The following is a 15,136-nucleotide window of genomic DNA, read 5'->3' as shown; positions in this document are numbered from 1 at the left end:
CCTTCAAGCCACACCTCCGTGTCCGTCGGAGTGGGGAGCGTGAGGTTTTTCGTTACACAATTTCTGGATTCGGTCCCCGCGCTCATGGCCCGCGATAGAAGCTATGCAATAGCTTAAAAATAAGGTAATAATGGGAAAGTATAAATATCTTAAAATATCCGATTAAGCTCGCACAAAAAAAATGACTATCATGTTGAATATACAAATTTCCTGTAAAAGTCGATCTAATATGTCTTTTATTTTCAGAAATGAAAAGAATAAGAACGTAGATAAATAACAAATACGGATGAGAAAATATTTATGTAAAGTTAAATCTACCCTCATTTCTGGCTATCCCGCATAAAAAAAAAGCATTTGGAAATCTCACGGTTGAGTAAGTGTACGGATTTTTTCATTTATAAGTATGTATTTCTAAATATTTGTTTATTTCAAATACCTACACATAGCGAAAACTGTATAATAAAAAAAATGTGTTTTAGGAGTATATTTCGCACATTTATTACTTTACTTTTAACCCATTGAGCCCCAAGCGGCCCGATCGGTCCCAGACACAATAGATTTTCTATTGTGTCCGTGGTTCCGGGGCCTGAGTTATTATATCCACTTTTACGCAAACAAAACGTTTTTGACGTGACCACGTCTTATTAATTGGTTTGCCGGGTGACACTTCAAGAAACTGCGTTACGCTCCGCTCACGATATGCGCTCACAATGAGAGCGAGTGAGAGGCACGCGGGCATGGTTAGCCCGCCTAAGAGCGAAAGAGACAGACATAAAAAGTCGTTGTCACGTAAAACTTTCGCCCCTATACCGACTTTACAGGCAACCAATTTTTTTTATTTTAATTCAGTTTTTTACTCAAAAAACTCAATATACCTATGTTATTATACTAACCACATCAGTATCCGTAACAACCATATCCAAATTCGGTAGCGGAGTACCAATAGGCAAACTTTCCGGTATTTCCACACTGTACTCTCTCTTGTTGAAGCGGGGAGGCTCATCGTTAACATCCCGGATTGTTATGGTAACCGTTGCTAGGCTTGATGTCAGGTTTGATATTATTGGCACACCATTTACTATTTCACTTGCCTGGAAGATATAGCAAATTGTTGAAATGGATGTCTGTGTTAATTTGTTGTCTTATGTTATTAATTGATTGAGATTAGAGCTAATGTCATTTCGTTTTAAGATTTCATAATTTATGCCTTATAATTGTTCACTTGAAAATAATGTGAATGTGTAAGATATTAATGACTTCTGCATTTAAAAGTAGTAAATCACAAATAACGCACATTCAGAGATATTTTGTAAACATTAAAATAAAATAATTAAAATTATTTGTATATATTTTGTTGTATACTCACTCGAACAGTAAGATTTAGTGGTGACGATGGATCAGCTAAGGCTTCTCTGTCTAGAGGCTTTGCTGTTTTCAATTCACCAGTTTTGCTGTCAAGCCAAAAGAAGTCAAGAGGATCTGAAATAAGACGACAAGAGGAACATATTAACAGTGATATACTACTATTTATCTTTGTTTGATAAATTCCTTAATTCTTTGCAGTCTATTTTCAAATGTCCGACCTTTAACTCATTACCAACTTAAATATTACCAATTCCTTGACTGTTAGTATTACTTTTACATTTTAAAAGTGAATAAAATAAATACTGTTCATGTCATCTTATTATCCAGGAACATAAACCGTAAAGGCCTATTCAATTATCCAGGATATTAAATGGTTAAAAATTTCCAGTAATGCATCAAACACAGATCTACTAAACATTGGAAGACCATTCTGAACATTTTTTAAAGCCTACTAGACCAAATTGGAAATATCCAGAAAACTTTCCCCCCCACTTCTAAAAGCCTTAACTCCAGTTCCCATAACTTACTGGTAACCAGCCTTGATAACCAGAGCTACACTGTCAACTGCTGCATCTTCTGAGAGAAAACCACTGAACATTGGCAGGTAATTGCTGAACATCGGCAGACAAATGTGAATGTTGGCAGGCAATTGTGAACATCGACACCTTTTTTATAGCCTAGTAGACCAAACTAGACAAGCCCAAGCCTTCTGCCAACCCAGGAAAGTTCTTCCTTAATGTTTATGCTTTTTTCCCTAAATCCTAAAACTTACTGGTAACCAGCTCAATTCTAACATCCCTGGGCTGTGCTCTATCCGCATCTCTGGCTTTGATAACCAGCGCTACACTGCCAACTGCTGCATCTTCAGAGAGACTGCCACTTAGAGATTCGCTGAACATTGACAGACTATTCTGAATATTGACAGGCAATTGAGGGCAATTGTGAACATCGACACCTTTTTTAATAGCCCAGTAGACCAAACTAGACAAGCCCAAGCCTTCTACTAACCCAGGAAAGTCGTTCCTCCTAATGTTTATGATTTTTGACGTGATAACGTTTTTAAAATCGTTTTAGTCGGGTGACATGTTCAGAAACTTGTGTCACACCAAAACCTCACGAGCGCGATCGCAGGTATAACGAGAGAGAGACGGACCGATCTCCCGTCTCATCTCGAGCGCTGCCACCAATAAGACGTTATCACGTAAACATCTCGATCGTAAACCTACTTTACAAACAACCAATTTTTTTCCTAAATCCTAAAACTTACTAGTAACCAGGTCAAGTCGAACATCCCTGGGCTGTGCTCTATCCGCATCTCTGGCTTTGATGACCAGCGCTACACTGCCAACTGCTGCATCTTCAGAGAGACTGCCACTTAGAGATCCGCTGAACATTGGCGGACTGTTCTGGACGTCTACTACTTTTATTTCAACGTGCGCTGTGGAATTTAGTGTTCCATCCTGAAAGAATAAAGATATCAATAATAGTGAACATATAGCAAATTAGAGAATTTTTGACCCAACATTATATTTTTAAATTAAGTTGATACTTACACATCTTAAAACATTTCTTTACATAGAGAAAAAAAATTTCCATATTGTAAAATTCCAAGTAATTAATAAAGTGTTGAAAAAATAATTGTACACAGATTTCAGTTGAAATATTAATACACTCCCATCTTAATAAAACTTTTTTACAACATATTATAGAATGTAGAAAAATAGAATGATTTCAAATACTTCATTTTCTTCTCATAAACACTCACCGTGGCTTGTAATTGAAACTGATAGAATTGCTTCTCATTATAATCTAATTGTTTTCGTAACACCAATGCGCCTGTATATTTATTGGCTGTCGATTCCAGGCTCACTACTTCGAAATAATCGCAGACATCTGGCCACTAAGAAAAAACACATTTTTTTTTATACAAAAATATATGTAGTAGATAAATAATCAAAGTAAATTAATAATCTATACCGGGTGTAATCGTTTAATGTAAAATTTTTGGATAATTCTCGTTAAATTTTTGAATAGTACCTACTTTCGATATCAGTTAAAAGTTTTTTGGTATCTGTAATAGTTACGGAATAATAATCGCCTGTGCACACTTAACGATTACACCCTGTATACATCAGCTATTATAAATTTGAGTGCAATCAAGGTTCATGTGAACTACAGTCGAACTGCCTCATTAAGACGGCATGGCAACATTGCTGCCAAGTGAGATACATACATAAAATTTAAGTATATGACACTTGGCGACGGTCTGGCAACGTCGCTTATTTGGACATTTCTATATAAATAACTGCTTGATTATGTGCCCGGCCACATTGCCATGACGTCTTAGAAAGGCAGAGCTCTAACGACTCTTACTTCCACCATATATTATTTAACTTTTTTAACTACCTGTTCATTTACAATACATCCAACTTCCAGACTGTCTCCAACTGAATCTTTGTCTTCAACTTCTATATTCCGTAGTATTGTTGTGCCTATTGCCTCGTCTTCAGGCACATCTACTTCATAGGGACTCTGGAAAAAACATTGGAATGTTTATAAATGATGTGGTACAGTGTTGAATATTAAGTGTTATCTTAGAGTGAGTAGTTTTCCTATAAATGTATTGTATTATTGTTTCTTATTGCTCATGAAATATTTTGATTTGATAATTGCTTGTCAGTGTCACAAATAAATACAATATTACAATTAATATATCATATATCAGAAGTGGGATGTCTTTCTTATAATTAGGGAAATGGTATTAGACATAGACTAGGATTATTTTGGCCACTTGATTATTGTTCATCAGATAATAATACAAATAAATAATAAGTAATCGCTCCGCAGTTACAGCGTTTATGAAGAGGTTTACTACTTTTCAAAAATTAATTAGCAAATACACTTTGTATCGTCATTATTTTTATAGGTTATGTTATAGAAAAATACATACATTTTTAAATATAGGCGGATTGTCGTTCTCATCTAGAACGATGACGGTAACAGGCTGAGTCTGCACCAGGTTGATGGCAGCATCTGGGTCCAGACTCTCGATTACCACTAGGAACTTTATTGTGTCTTCTTTCTGGAATATTAGATTAAACTATTAGTGTTTTTGTGTTTGTAAGATTTATACTTAATTTGATTTTTTTTGTGGGTAAAAAATAAAAATAATATTATAGTGCGGAAGGATGAATGATATGAAGTACAAGTAATCTGTAATAAATAATTTATTTGAAACAATTACATGATTTATACAATTGTTGATGTAATTATAAAAACTTAAAAAAATCATCCATAAAGTGAAGGCTCTGTGAAATTTTTAATAAGATCTGTTTAGCCAGCCAGGATTGATTGAGAAACAAACGTAGGTACATCAACCAAAACATGCATTTTAATTATAGGTACATCAACCAAAACATGCATTTTAATTAGGTATAGTTAAAATATTAACAATAACATAAACATTGATTCAGTGTTTGATATTCTTTCGAAGACAATTGAATATGGACTGATAATATTAAATATTATTAAACATTATTGTAGGTACTTGTAGATATTATTGCATTTCGCTGTACAATGTTTTTATTCAATCATCAATGCAATTTTTTTAATAATCGCTATTGTCACTCCTCTTTCTATAACAATGTTTGATGTGTTGTAAAAAAGATTAAATATATTAATTTTCTAGTGTAAGCTAGACGCTAGTAATTTTAACTTGTTTCTTTGTCTTTCTGATTTTTTCCTACCATACAAATAAATAACAGTAATATAACATACCTCTCTGTCCAACGGTTGAACAAGCGTGACCTCTCCAGTTTTGGTGTTCACGGAAAATTTATCTGTTCCCACTAAGCCATATTTAATCTGAAAAAAAAAAGTTTTATAATTATTTAAATAAACTTTTTTCATACAACAAGTGAGAACAAAGAATAAAATAAATAAGGATACATTAGTCAGTAATTCACATAGAATTAGTTACAGCAGTTAACATCCAAGTAAGTGTATTCCAGTGTATTCTAATGTAAATGGCACATGTCAGCTGTACGTTATGACGTAGGTATGTCACAATATAAATTACGTAGGTATTTACTAATTACTGTACGATACTTATAATAAAAAAAAACTAGTTCAAGAATTATTGAAATTAGAAATTATTGAAACCATACATAGTTGGGTTTGAGCTTGAGGCTTTGCTTTTTTCTAAACCGCGAATAAAAAAAATAAAAAAATATTTTGGTAAGTGGTTGACGCGTGAGCGCAACACCGAGAGGTCCTGGGTTCGATTCCCGTGGAGACGAAGAAAAAAAAATGTCTCGGTCTGGCAGGACATAGAAGGCTGATCACCTACTTGTCCCTGATAAAAATCGATCAGTGAAACAGATGTATAATGCATCATCCACTAGGGGACATGGGACTTCACTTTTTAATCCATAAAAACTGTTAGTTCTAAAAACTAGTTACTTTGATAATTGGTTGTTTGGAAGAAATCTCTGACGAGCGATAAAGCCGCTCTTTGTACATCTCTATTATAAGTTATAAGTAGCTAACTCAACCATATATCAAACTATATTTCTATGTATTACAATAAAGAGTATTCTTTTCATCCTATAAACATTCTTGACTTACCGGTAACCCCTCAGGGTCGGTTCCTAGCAAAGTGTACACCATTTCGCCGACTGGCGTGCTCTCTGATAGCGGCAGGTTATCCATATCCTGCACAAACACTGGCAGGCCTTTGGGACATCCTGGAATAGTTAATCAGGTATTTATTATTACAGAAATACTGGGAAAATGATTACAATAGAAGGCTTCTAGCAGTTAGAGAGGAGGTATTTTTGCTGTATTCAATTAGGTTTAGATTTTTTTTTAACTTTAACTTATTACTACAAAATGTTAATTACTTAAATTACGAATGAATTACAAAATGGTATAATCGCGGGATGGTCGTCGTGTGAAGAAATTACCACTTCGTATTTTAACTCGTTTACAGCGTTTTGCTAAAATTCGCAACGATACTTATTTACATACAAACATAATATTATGTAGATACATAATTTCGCAGTTCCGTTCACATAAGCGAGACCAGGATACGAGCCTAATTGCATTAAATCATAAACAAACAATGCTGAGAAAGCCACACTTTCTGTCCAAAATAATTCTCCAATTTAAAACTACAATATTCGACATACAATATAAGATTCCGTTACTGGTACATTCATCAAATTTGAACAATGGACACATTGTGTAGGTGTTAACGTTCGCACTCGCTTGTGTTAATTAATGTAACTGGTTCGTATGGAGCGAAGAAAAGTTCAGAAGTACTATATTTGACATAGCTGTTACAATTATTGTTAAGAGGAACATGAAACCTCATAAACTTGAAATTGATATTTTTGGTTAAGGCATTCAAATGCTTTATAAATATAAATTTATAAAGAATAGAAAAAATTCGATCACGAGGCGGGACTCGAACCCGCATCCTTTCGCGCCATTCCGGGGCGGATGCCTGACCAATTCAGCCACTCGTGACCCGCCAGAGCAATCGAATCTATTCTATTCTTTCAGTTTTATGTGTCAAAGGGACACACCGCGCGCCATCTATTGAGGTGATAAACAACCATCTTAACCAACACGAAACACTTTACAGTGAATACAATATTGTAACGATGGAACACGACCTTTTTTGTTGAAATTGATATTTTTGGTTAAGGCATTCAAATGCTTTATAAATATAAATTTATAAAGAATAGAAAAAATCAATAATAAACTTGTTAAGAGGAATATTATATGACACAAAATAAAGATACAAAGTAGTACTGAACAAACACAACAACAAACGAAAAATTATATGTATAATATTAGCTGTGCTCCGCCCGCGCGTGGCTGCGCTTCTGTTGGTATTAGCGTGAAGATATAATATAGCCTATAGCCTCCCTCGATAAATGGGATATCCAACAAGTAAAGAATTTTTCAAATCGGACCATTAGTTCTTGAGATTAGCGCGGTCAAACAAACAAATGAAGATTTGATATTTCATCTTTATTTATATATATAAAAATGAATCGCAAAATGTGTTGGTAATGCTAGGCGTCCACTAGGCGGATCGGGCCGGGCCGCATCGCAACGCAAAAATACGCCGGCCTTTGTTTTGTATGAAACATCGTCCATTAGCGACGGATCGGGTCGGGGCGGGCCGCAACGCATTGGCGGATATCGCTTCGCAGGCGGATTTCTGCCGGCGGTGCGCTGCGGCCCGGCCCGCCCCGACCCGTCTAGTGGACGCAGGCAGGCGGATGTGAGCGGCGAGCGTCTGTTAGATAAAATCCGCCTAGGCGGTCCGCCGCGCCCCGTACAGGTGGACGCAGGAGCAAACAGCGCGTCCATTAGAGACGGCCCGTTGCGATGCGACCCGCCCCGATCCGTCTCTAATGGACGCCTAGCATTGCGCATAACTCGAGAACAGCTGAACCGATTAAGATAATTCTTTTTTTATTATATTCCTTGAAGAACGAGGATGGTTCTTATGTAGAGAAAACGTAAACATGTACCACGGGCGAAGCCGGGGCGGACCGCTAGTATTTATATACAGCTTCAGCCCCAACTCTAGGAGATGTTTTGCAAGAGACATACCTACATATCGATCGTTAAAAACTCAATATATATTATCCTCACTACTAAACTAAAGTAACCGTCATGAGAAGCTATAAATTTTGTAAACAAGTGTTCAGGAGTTCACAACATTTGGACCAACAAAAAAAATGAATTTGTTTAAGATTTAATAAATTATTAAGTAACAAATATTAATTAACATAAATATTATTTAAGAATAATTATTCGTCAGATTCAGATGTTTCCATTTCTGTGTCAGAATCAGTGACATGTATCACGAAGCTGTCTACAGTTTTATCAATCATCTCATCGATTTTGGAATAAAAATTATCTTCTTCCTTGATAACATGCTCCACACAACGCTTCCAATTTTCCGAAGTAATCTGCTGCAGTCCCTCTTGTAATAATTGTTTTACCTCGTCAAATTTAAAATTTGTATTTTTGCGAGCAACATATCCTTTTACGTTGGCCCAAATTAGCTCAATTGGATTAAGCTCACAATGATATGGCGGGAGTCTCAATACTTCCACCTTATATTTTTTTGCAAGCTCGTCCACTACATAAGTTTTAAAATTGTCTTTAACATTTTTTACTTTTAGCAGTAATTCAGTCTTAATTTCATTGTCGTCGTAAGAAATATTCTTACTTACAAGCCAATTTTGTATATCATTTTTTTTCCAGGCAGTAGTAGGAATTCTTTCAAGACGCCTTGAGTGGTATGGTGCATTGTCCATTACCACTACTGCATTTTCTCCAAGTTTTGGGAGAACGTTTTCGAACCATTGTTCAAAATGTGTTGCATCCATTGATTCATGGTAATCTCCCATCTTCTTGCATTCAAATATATTTTCACCGCCCTCTACAAAACCGTTCTCATTGCCGATATGGGTAATTATTAATCGTTTACCTTTTGACGTTGGGTTACGTGCACCAATGCTAAGTCCTTCTAGGAAAGCCTGCTTCTTACTTTTAACTTGTTTGTCTACCCAAGTTTTATTTACGGTATGTCCTGTAAAAACAATTAAACATTTGTTAATTAGCGTCTTGCGCAGTAAAAGAGTTGAAGTACATTATTATTAATACACACTTGTGATAGCCCTTAAGAACTAATGTCTCAAGGTCGGCGGCGCGTGGGTTATATTTATTTTGCAAATAGATTTGCAGTATCATACACATCACTTCACGGTAAAGGCGACGGTATTTGCTTACAATCAGGCGAACCGTATGGTAGTCTGCCGTTTCACTGCAATAAAAAAAAACACACTAACCTGCATTCACCCATGTCTCATCCATGTAAAATATCTGGCGAGCCATATTGTTATGTCATCTCTATCAATAAGTGCGTTATTTCGCTGTCGTTTTATATATTTAAAGTTTAAATGCTTTATTAGCCGCCTGAGAGTTGTTTCGCTAAAATTTGGCATATCTTCATCGTCATTGACTGCCTGAAGAATCTTGGGAATTGTTGGTAATTGGCCATTTAAAAAGAAACTGTGAATTTTTTTCCTAATTACGGATTTATCAAAATCGTCTACTTTCTGATAAAATTTAGGCCTGTCTTTAGACTTGATAGGTGATTTTATTCCCTCTTCTGATTTATATTCTTTTAATATATTATACACAGATGCTATGCCAATTCCCAAAATCGATGCTGTTTTTTTATTTATTTCGGTTTTGTAGGGATATTCATTCGATGGCCAATTTTCTTTCACGTACTTATATACGTTGATCACCATATTTTTCTCATTAACCGTAAAGCTCGTCACCTGTAAAAATCACCGGTAGTCACTTGTCACACGAAGCTCAAGCTATATCTCCAGGTATACCAATTAACCTAACCAATTACTTCACAATTTAAAACCTACTTCTAATATTAACCTTAAGTTTCCAAAGATTAGCGCGTTTGAACAAACAACTCTTTCTTTTTACTTATTATATATTTTAGATAAATTGTATTACGCACCTTTTGACGTTTTTTTCGTGGCGAATTTATTTCCTTAGATGTACTGGCTACTGGCTCCATTATACGTAATAACAAATAAAATTAACGCAACAATTAAAGTAACAACAATAAAAAAGTGATAACGAAACAATAACAAAATTAACAATAACAACCAGATCCGCGATATATGCAAAGCAATGAAACAACTCAAATGATGCGTTTATTTCAAAATGGCGTCCCGATAGTTCACAATCCCTGCGACGGACGCGTTCCGGTACCAAGAAACACAAACGATAGCGCTTTGCGTCGTTAAAATATGATCCGACTAAATTAAATAGGTTGTTACTTTCATATAACCCGTCTATATTTCATGTCGATTGAATATGGTCAATTTATTATTATCTCGCAGTATAAAATGTTTACTTAGTAAAAGATGTTTGTTTACATAATTTATAGCTTCTCGTGACGGGTACTTTATGTATATCGACCATGTAATAGCTTAAAAAGTGTTACCTGTTCGAAAAAATATAGCTGCCCATAACACAATCGGAAGCCATCTTATCGCCATGTCGTATTATCTGTAACAAAGAAATAAAAATAAATAAACTGTTCTAAAAATTCATATAAATATCGCGCTATAATTAATTTCTTGAGTATTGCAATAGGTACCCAACATACACATTTTTTTGCGTGGTGTCTCTCAATGTTAGCCAGAAGGACGCGTGGGTGAACTGAAGGTTCACCCTGGTAGCGACATGCGCAAGGGCGTCCCCCTTCGACGGGGATCTCGAACCTCGGCTTGGGCTGTCGCTTGGGTGGAGGAGGCCGGAAGGGCCCTAGTCGGACGGGGACATACACATTGTATGTACCTACAATATACATCTAAAATTTATTCGTTCCCGAAGTAGGAAATTTCATTGTTTTCTACACTTTATTGAAATAATGCATATTTTTTACATAACTAATTAATCATTTTAATTGAATTTATCACTCATTGCAAAAGGTCATCGTCAGAATACCATCCAATCTTCGCCATTTATAAATCAATTGAGATGAGAAGTCTATGATCCATACATACCTATAGGCCGGAAACCTATCATTACTGAGCCAGCATAAATGTCATTATTGATCTAACATTCCTAGTTGATTATGTTATTTATTTACAAATTATATCACTCAACAATAATGCAGCTTTCTATGTGTGAAAGAATTTTACAAGATGGTTTATCCATTTTCGGGTTCATGCATAACAAACATACAAATCACATCTTTCTCTAAAAATATGAGTATTACCTTATATTAGGACCTATTGTCAGTCCTACCGTATTTAAAACCAAAAGAATTTCATAACAAACTATCCAGCCGTTTCGAAAGAGTTGGTTAAAAACGCTGCGACACAACAATTTTAATATAATGAATAAAGTTATAATACTAACCAACTACTTTCATTGCTGAATGCTGACCCTCCTTATATTTGCGAGGTCAAGAATTTATATACATAATTATTATTTAATATCATTAGCCAGCTAACGACTTTAGTTCATGGTAATTTATTAATAGGGACCTTGTAATGATTGACCCAAAGGTCCGAGTAATTAACCTTATTAAGACAAATTGCATGCAAAGTTACCTTAATGTTGCATAGGTATTATGTAGGTTGAGATGCACATACAGATGTTTATATATAACTAGCTTCCGCCCGCGGCTTCGCCCGCGTGGTGTTTTTTCGCAATAAAAGGTAGCCTATGTTCTGTATCAGGGACTAAACTCTAAAGATTGTCTGTGCCAAATTTCATCACAATCGGTTGAGAGGTTTAAGCGGGAAATAGTAACAGACAGACAGACAGAGTTACTTTCGCATTTATAATATTAGTAGGGAAGGGATGTATTCATGTCGTTTAAAAGTTCTATATAAGTAATATTTGACATTTTATTAAAACTATCTAATCTGAAAAGGCTTGAAAACTAAGGTTTGACAAAAAATAAAGAAACACACTGTACCTAGAATGCAGATGTATGATTACCAACCAAAAAGATTACAGAATTATTTTGTCTAAAACTCAACCTTCCACATTCCAATTGATATACTAGTAGAACACAAAACATGCAAGGCAATACTTGGTGAAATCATTGAATAGTTTGCACAATTAAACAATTAGCGATTTATAATTGACATAAAGTTGGCCAAAGTTATCGCTCTCACGAGATGGAAAATGGTGATTAAATAATATTTAACTAGCTTTCTGTACGCGGTTTTGCTTGCAAGCTTATTTGTTACACGTGGCAGCTATTCCCAATTTTATTATCTACTAGACTACATTTGCAACCGCGGCCTCGCCCGCGTTTTCAAATAAAAACCCGCATAGTTTCCGTTCCCGTGGGATTTCCGGGATAAAACCTATCCTATGTGTTAATCCAAGTTACCCTTTATATGTACTAAATTTCATTGTAATCGGTTCAGTAGTTTTTGCTTGAAAGAGTAACAAACACACATACACACACACACACACATCCTCACAAACTTTTGTATTAATATTAGTAGGATAGGATTTTTTCATTAAGCAAAAAAAAGTTGAATTTTAAAAATTTATATAATATTATACTTACTGTATGTTATAATAAATTTTTAAAATTCAACTTTTTAGGGTTCCGTAGCCAAAATGGCAAAAACGGAACCCTTATAGTTTCGTCATGTCCGTCTGTCCGTCTGTCCGTCTGTCCGTCTGTCACAGCCGATTTACTCGGAAACTATAAGTACTACAGTGATGAAATTTGATGGGAATATGTGTTGTATGAACCGCTACAAAAATATGACACTAAATAGTAAAAAAAAGAATTGGGGGTGGGGCCCCCCATACATGTAACTGAGGGATGAAATTTTTTTTTTCGATGTACATACCCGTGTGGGGTATCAATGGAAAGGTCTTTTAAAATGATATAAAGTTTTCTAAAAAACATTTTTCTTAAAGTGAACGGTTTTTGAGATATCAGCTCTCAAAGTCGTAAAAAGTATGTCCCCCCCCCTCTATTTTTATAACTACGGGGTATAAAATTCTAAAAAAAATAGAGGTGATGCATGCTAATTAACTCTTTCAACGATTTTTGGTTTGATCAAAGTATCTCTTATAGTTTTTGAGATAGGTTGATTTAACTGTAATTTATTATATTTGCTGCTACGGAACCCTTTGTGCGCGAGCCCGACTCGCACTTGGCCGGTTTTATTGTTTAATTAATCGATATTGCTCAAGCCCTTTACAACCCTTCGTTGTTGATATTTATGATAAGAGGTTTCTACGGAAATCTGTTGTATTTAGTTAAGATACTAGCATTTAACTAATAGTTAATCTCATCTCTGTTTAAAAGATAATTTAGTTGACATAGGATCGTTTTTTATTTAGGTTTATTTAGATTTTAGAGTCATGTTGGTGCTAAGAGCGGGGGCACACGATGCGTTGCGGCGGCGGTCCGGCGCCGGAGCGGTGTCGCTGCGTCGTCTTACATAGAAATATCTGTGGCATGTCACACGATGCGCTCCGGCGCCGCACCGGACTTGCAACCACCAAGACGAGGCGGGGAGGGGTGAATGCGGTGCGACGTCGGAGCGGCACCGCTCAGTTGTTTTGCGTCACAAGGAAGGACACGCTGTGCAACCCTGCTACGACGCCGCTGCGACATAACAACGTTGCGGCGCCGCACCGCTCGTGTGCCCACTGACACGGTGAAATCTTTGCGGTGCGGCGCCGCAACGCATCGTGTGCCCGCGCCCTAACTGTTAGTTAAATAATTTAAGTTTTGATTAGTAAGAGACGGTTAATAATGCTTTATGACAAACAAGACTAATATTATGAACCTAGAAATTTAATTTGTTGTTTGTATCGTTCTTATGATTTATTGTTAAAACTGCACGACACATTTTATCATAAGACAGCTACTACGGAATAACATGGTTTAAATATTTTATTTGTATCAGAAACGGCTTGACCAATTTGATAATGGTTTTCACAATGTGACAATTTACAATTATATGTAGTAGGTAAAGCGTTCTTGTACGAAGTTACGGACAGCAGTCAATAATAACGAAAAAAATATTAATTAGGTAGGTACCGACCTACATGTTGACTTATTTATTAAATTATCATATAAATATGTAGATCTTGCGACAAATAACAAGTCCCACTACACAAAAGTAAAAACGTCATCGTTGTATGTCACATTTGCAAGCAATATCTTGTTATTTCTTCAAACGAGTTCATACATAACAAGAAATGCAATAAACCAGATCTGTGGGAACAATAAAATCGAAAGGTTTTGCAAATCGCTCGTCTGTAGGTATTGTTTGTTACCAATTTCTTTATCTGTGTTAAGAAATTCGTATTTGAGGGCATTGTTATAACACGTATTAAGTAACACCTAAACTGTAATACCTATGGTGTAAGTATCACGTCACTACATAGTATAAAACAGTCGCTTTCTCTGTCACTATGTCCCTCTATGTATGCTTAAATCTTTAAAACTACGCAACGGAATTTGATGCAGTTTTTTGACGTGACAACGTCTTATAATTTTGATAGAGCCGGCTGCACGCACGAAAAAACATGACTCATGCGGCGTTACCTCGCTCTGAGGCGTTCCATAGGCTTGAATTGCAAGCGAGAGTGCGGAACGAGCAACAAAGAAGCACAATCGGACGTTGTCACGTTCACGGGTCAACTATCGTCAGTAAACTGACTTTACAGACAACCAATTTTTTTTTTTGAATAGAACGAGTGATTCAAGAGGAAGGTTTTAGTATATATAATTTATTAGGTTTCAGACAAAGCGGGCGAAGCCGCGAGCGGTAAGCTAGTATTATACAAATGACTAAACTCTTTCACTTGTGTTGATTTTAAAACTCAACGCTTCGATAAATTGTAGGTACTTTTTTCGATGTATTTAAAAAAAGTTTTCAGTGTGTTTAAAATAAGACAACAATTTATGCTAGTTTTAACGCTATATGCAAAAAAACTAAGTAATTCCATAACATATTGCACGCCTCATAAGCGAAGCGTTGAGGTGGGTACTAACTACTACTGTCACTTCGCGCAAAACATCTGATTTTTCAAACTTAAAATGTCTTTATGTATCATACATTGCACTTGTAAGATAATACATACACACACATATTAAGAAAAAACACTATTTTTAACGTTCATGATATTTTTGATGTCATTATTGTTATTT

General features: G+C 35.7%; 1 protein-coding gene and 1 long non-coding RNA gene across 2 annotated transcripts in view; both read right to left on the bottom strand.

Annotated features, from left to right (window-relative positions):
- Nucleotides 1–15,136, bottom strand: part of Cad87A (cadherin 87A) — a 53,805-nt gene that overhangs the window by 24,122 nt on the left and 14,547 nt on the right. Inside the window, exons 2-10 of the mRNA XM_089695383.1 lie at nucleotides 10,430–10,494; nucleotides 5,992–6,110; nucleotides 5,143–5,229; nucleotides 4,316–4,447; nucleotides 3,772–3,897; nucleotides 3,131–3,265; nucleotides 2,633–2,825; nucleotides 1,367–1,479; nucleotides 894–1,091 (exon numbers count right to left, since the gene is read on the bottom strand). Of these exons, the coding sequence (XP_089551509.1) occupies nucleotides 894–1,091; nucleotides 1,367–1,479; nucleotides 2,633–2,825; nucleotides 3,131–3,265; nucleotides 3,772–3,897; nucleotides 4,316–4,447; nucleotides 5,143–5,229; nucleotides 5,992–6,110; nucleotides 10,430–10,484 (1,158 nt within the window). The 5' untranslated portion in view covers nucleotides 10,485–10,494. The remainder of the gene's footprint in view (nucleotides 1–893; nucleotides 1,092–1,366; nucleotides 1,480–2,632; nucleotides 2,826–3,130; nucleotides 3,266–3,771; nucleotides 3,898–4,315; nucleotides 4,448–5,142; nucleotides 5,230–5,991; nucleotides 6,111–10,429; nucleotides 10,495–15,136) is intronic.
- On the bottom strand, nucleotides 9,700–10,394 carry LOC149488213 (uncharacterized). The gene is made up of 2 exons (XR_016315628.1): nucleotides 9,938–10,394; nucleotides 9,700–9,740 (listed from the first exon to the last, which is right to left on the bottom strand). It is a non-coding gene; the product is annotated as an uncharacterized LOC149488213 (long non-coding RNA).

The sequence above is a fragment of the Colias philodice genome, chromosome 5, assembly GCF_061535455.1.
Source record: "Colias philodice isolate Cphi_HAF_F1 chromosome 5, ilColPhil1 Martin Lab GWU primary, whole genome shotgun sequence".
In the NCBI taxonomy this organism is placed as follows: domain Eukaryota; kingdom Metazoa; phylum Arthropoda; class Insecta; order Lepidoptera; family Pieridae; genus Colias; species Colias philodice.
The sequence above is the reverse complement of the archived record's forward strand: the minus strand, read 5'-3'. Positions and strand labels throughout refer to the sequence as shown.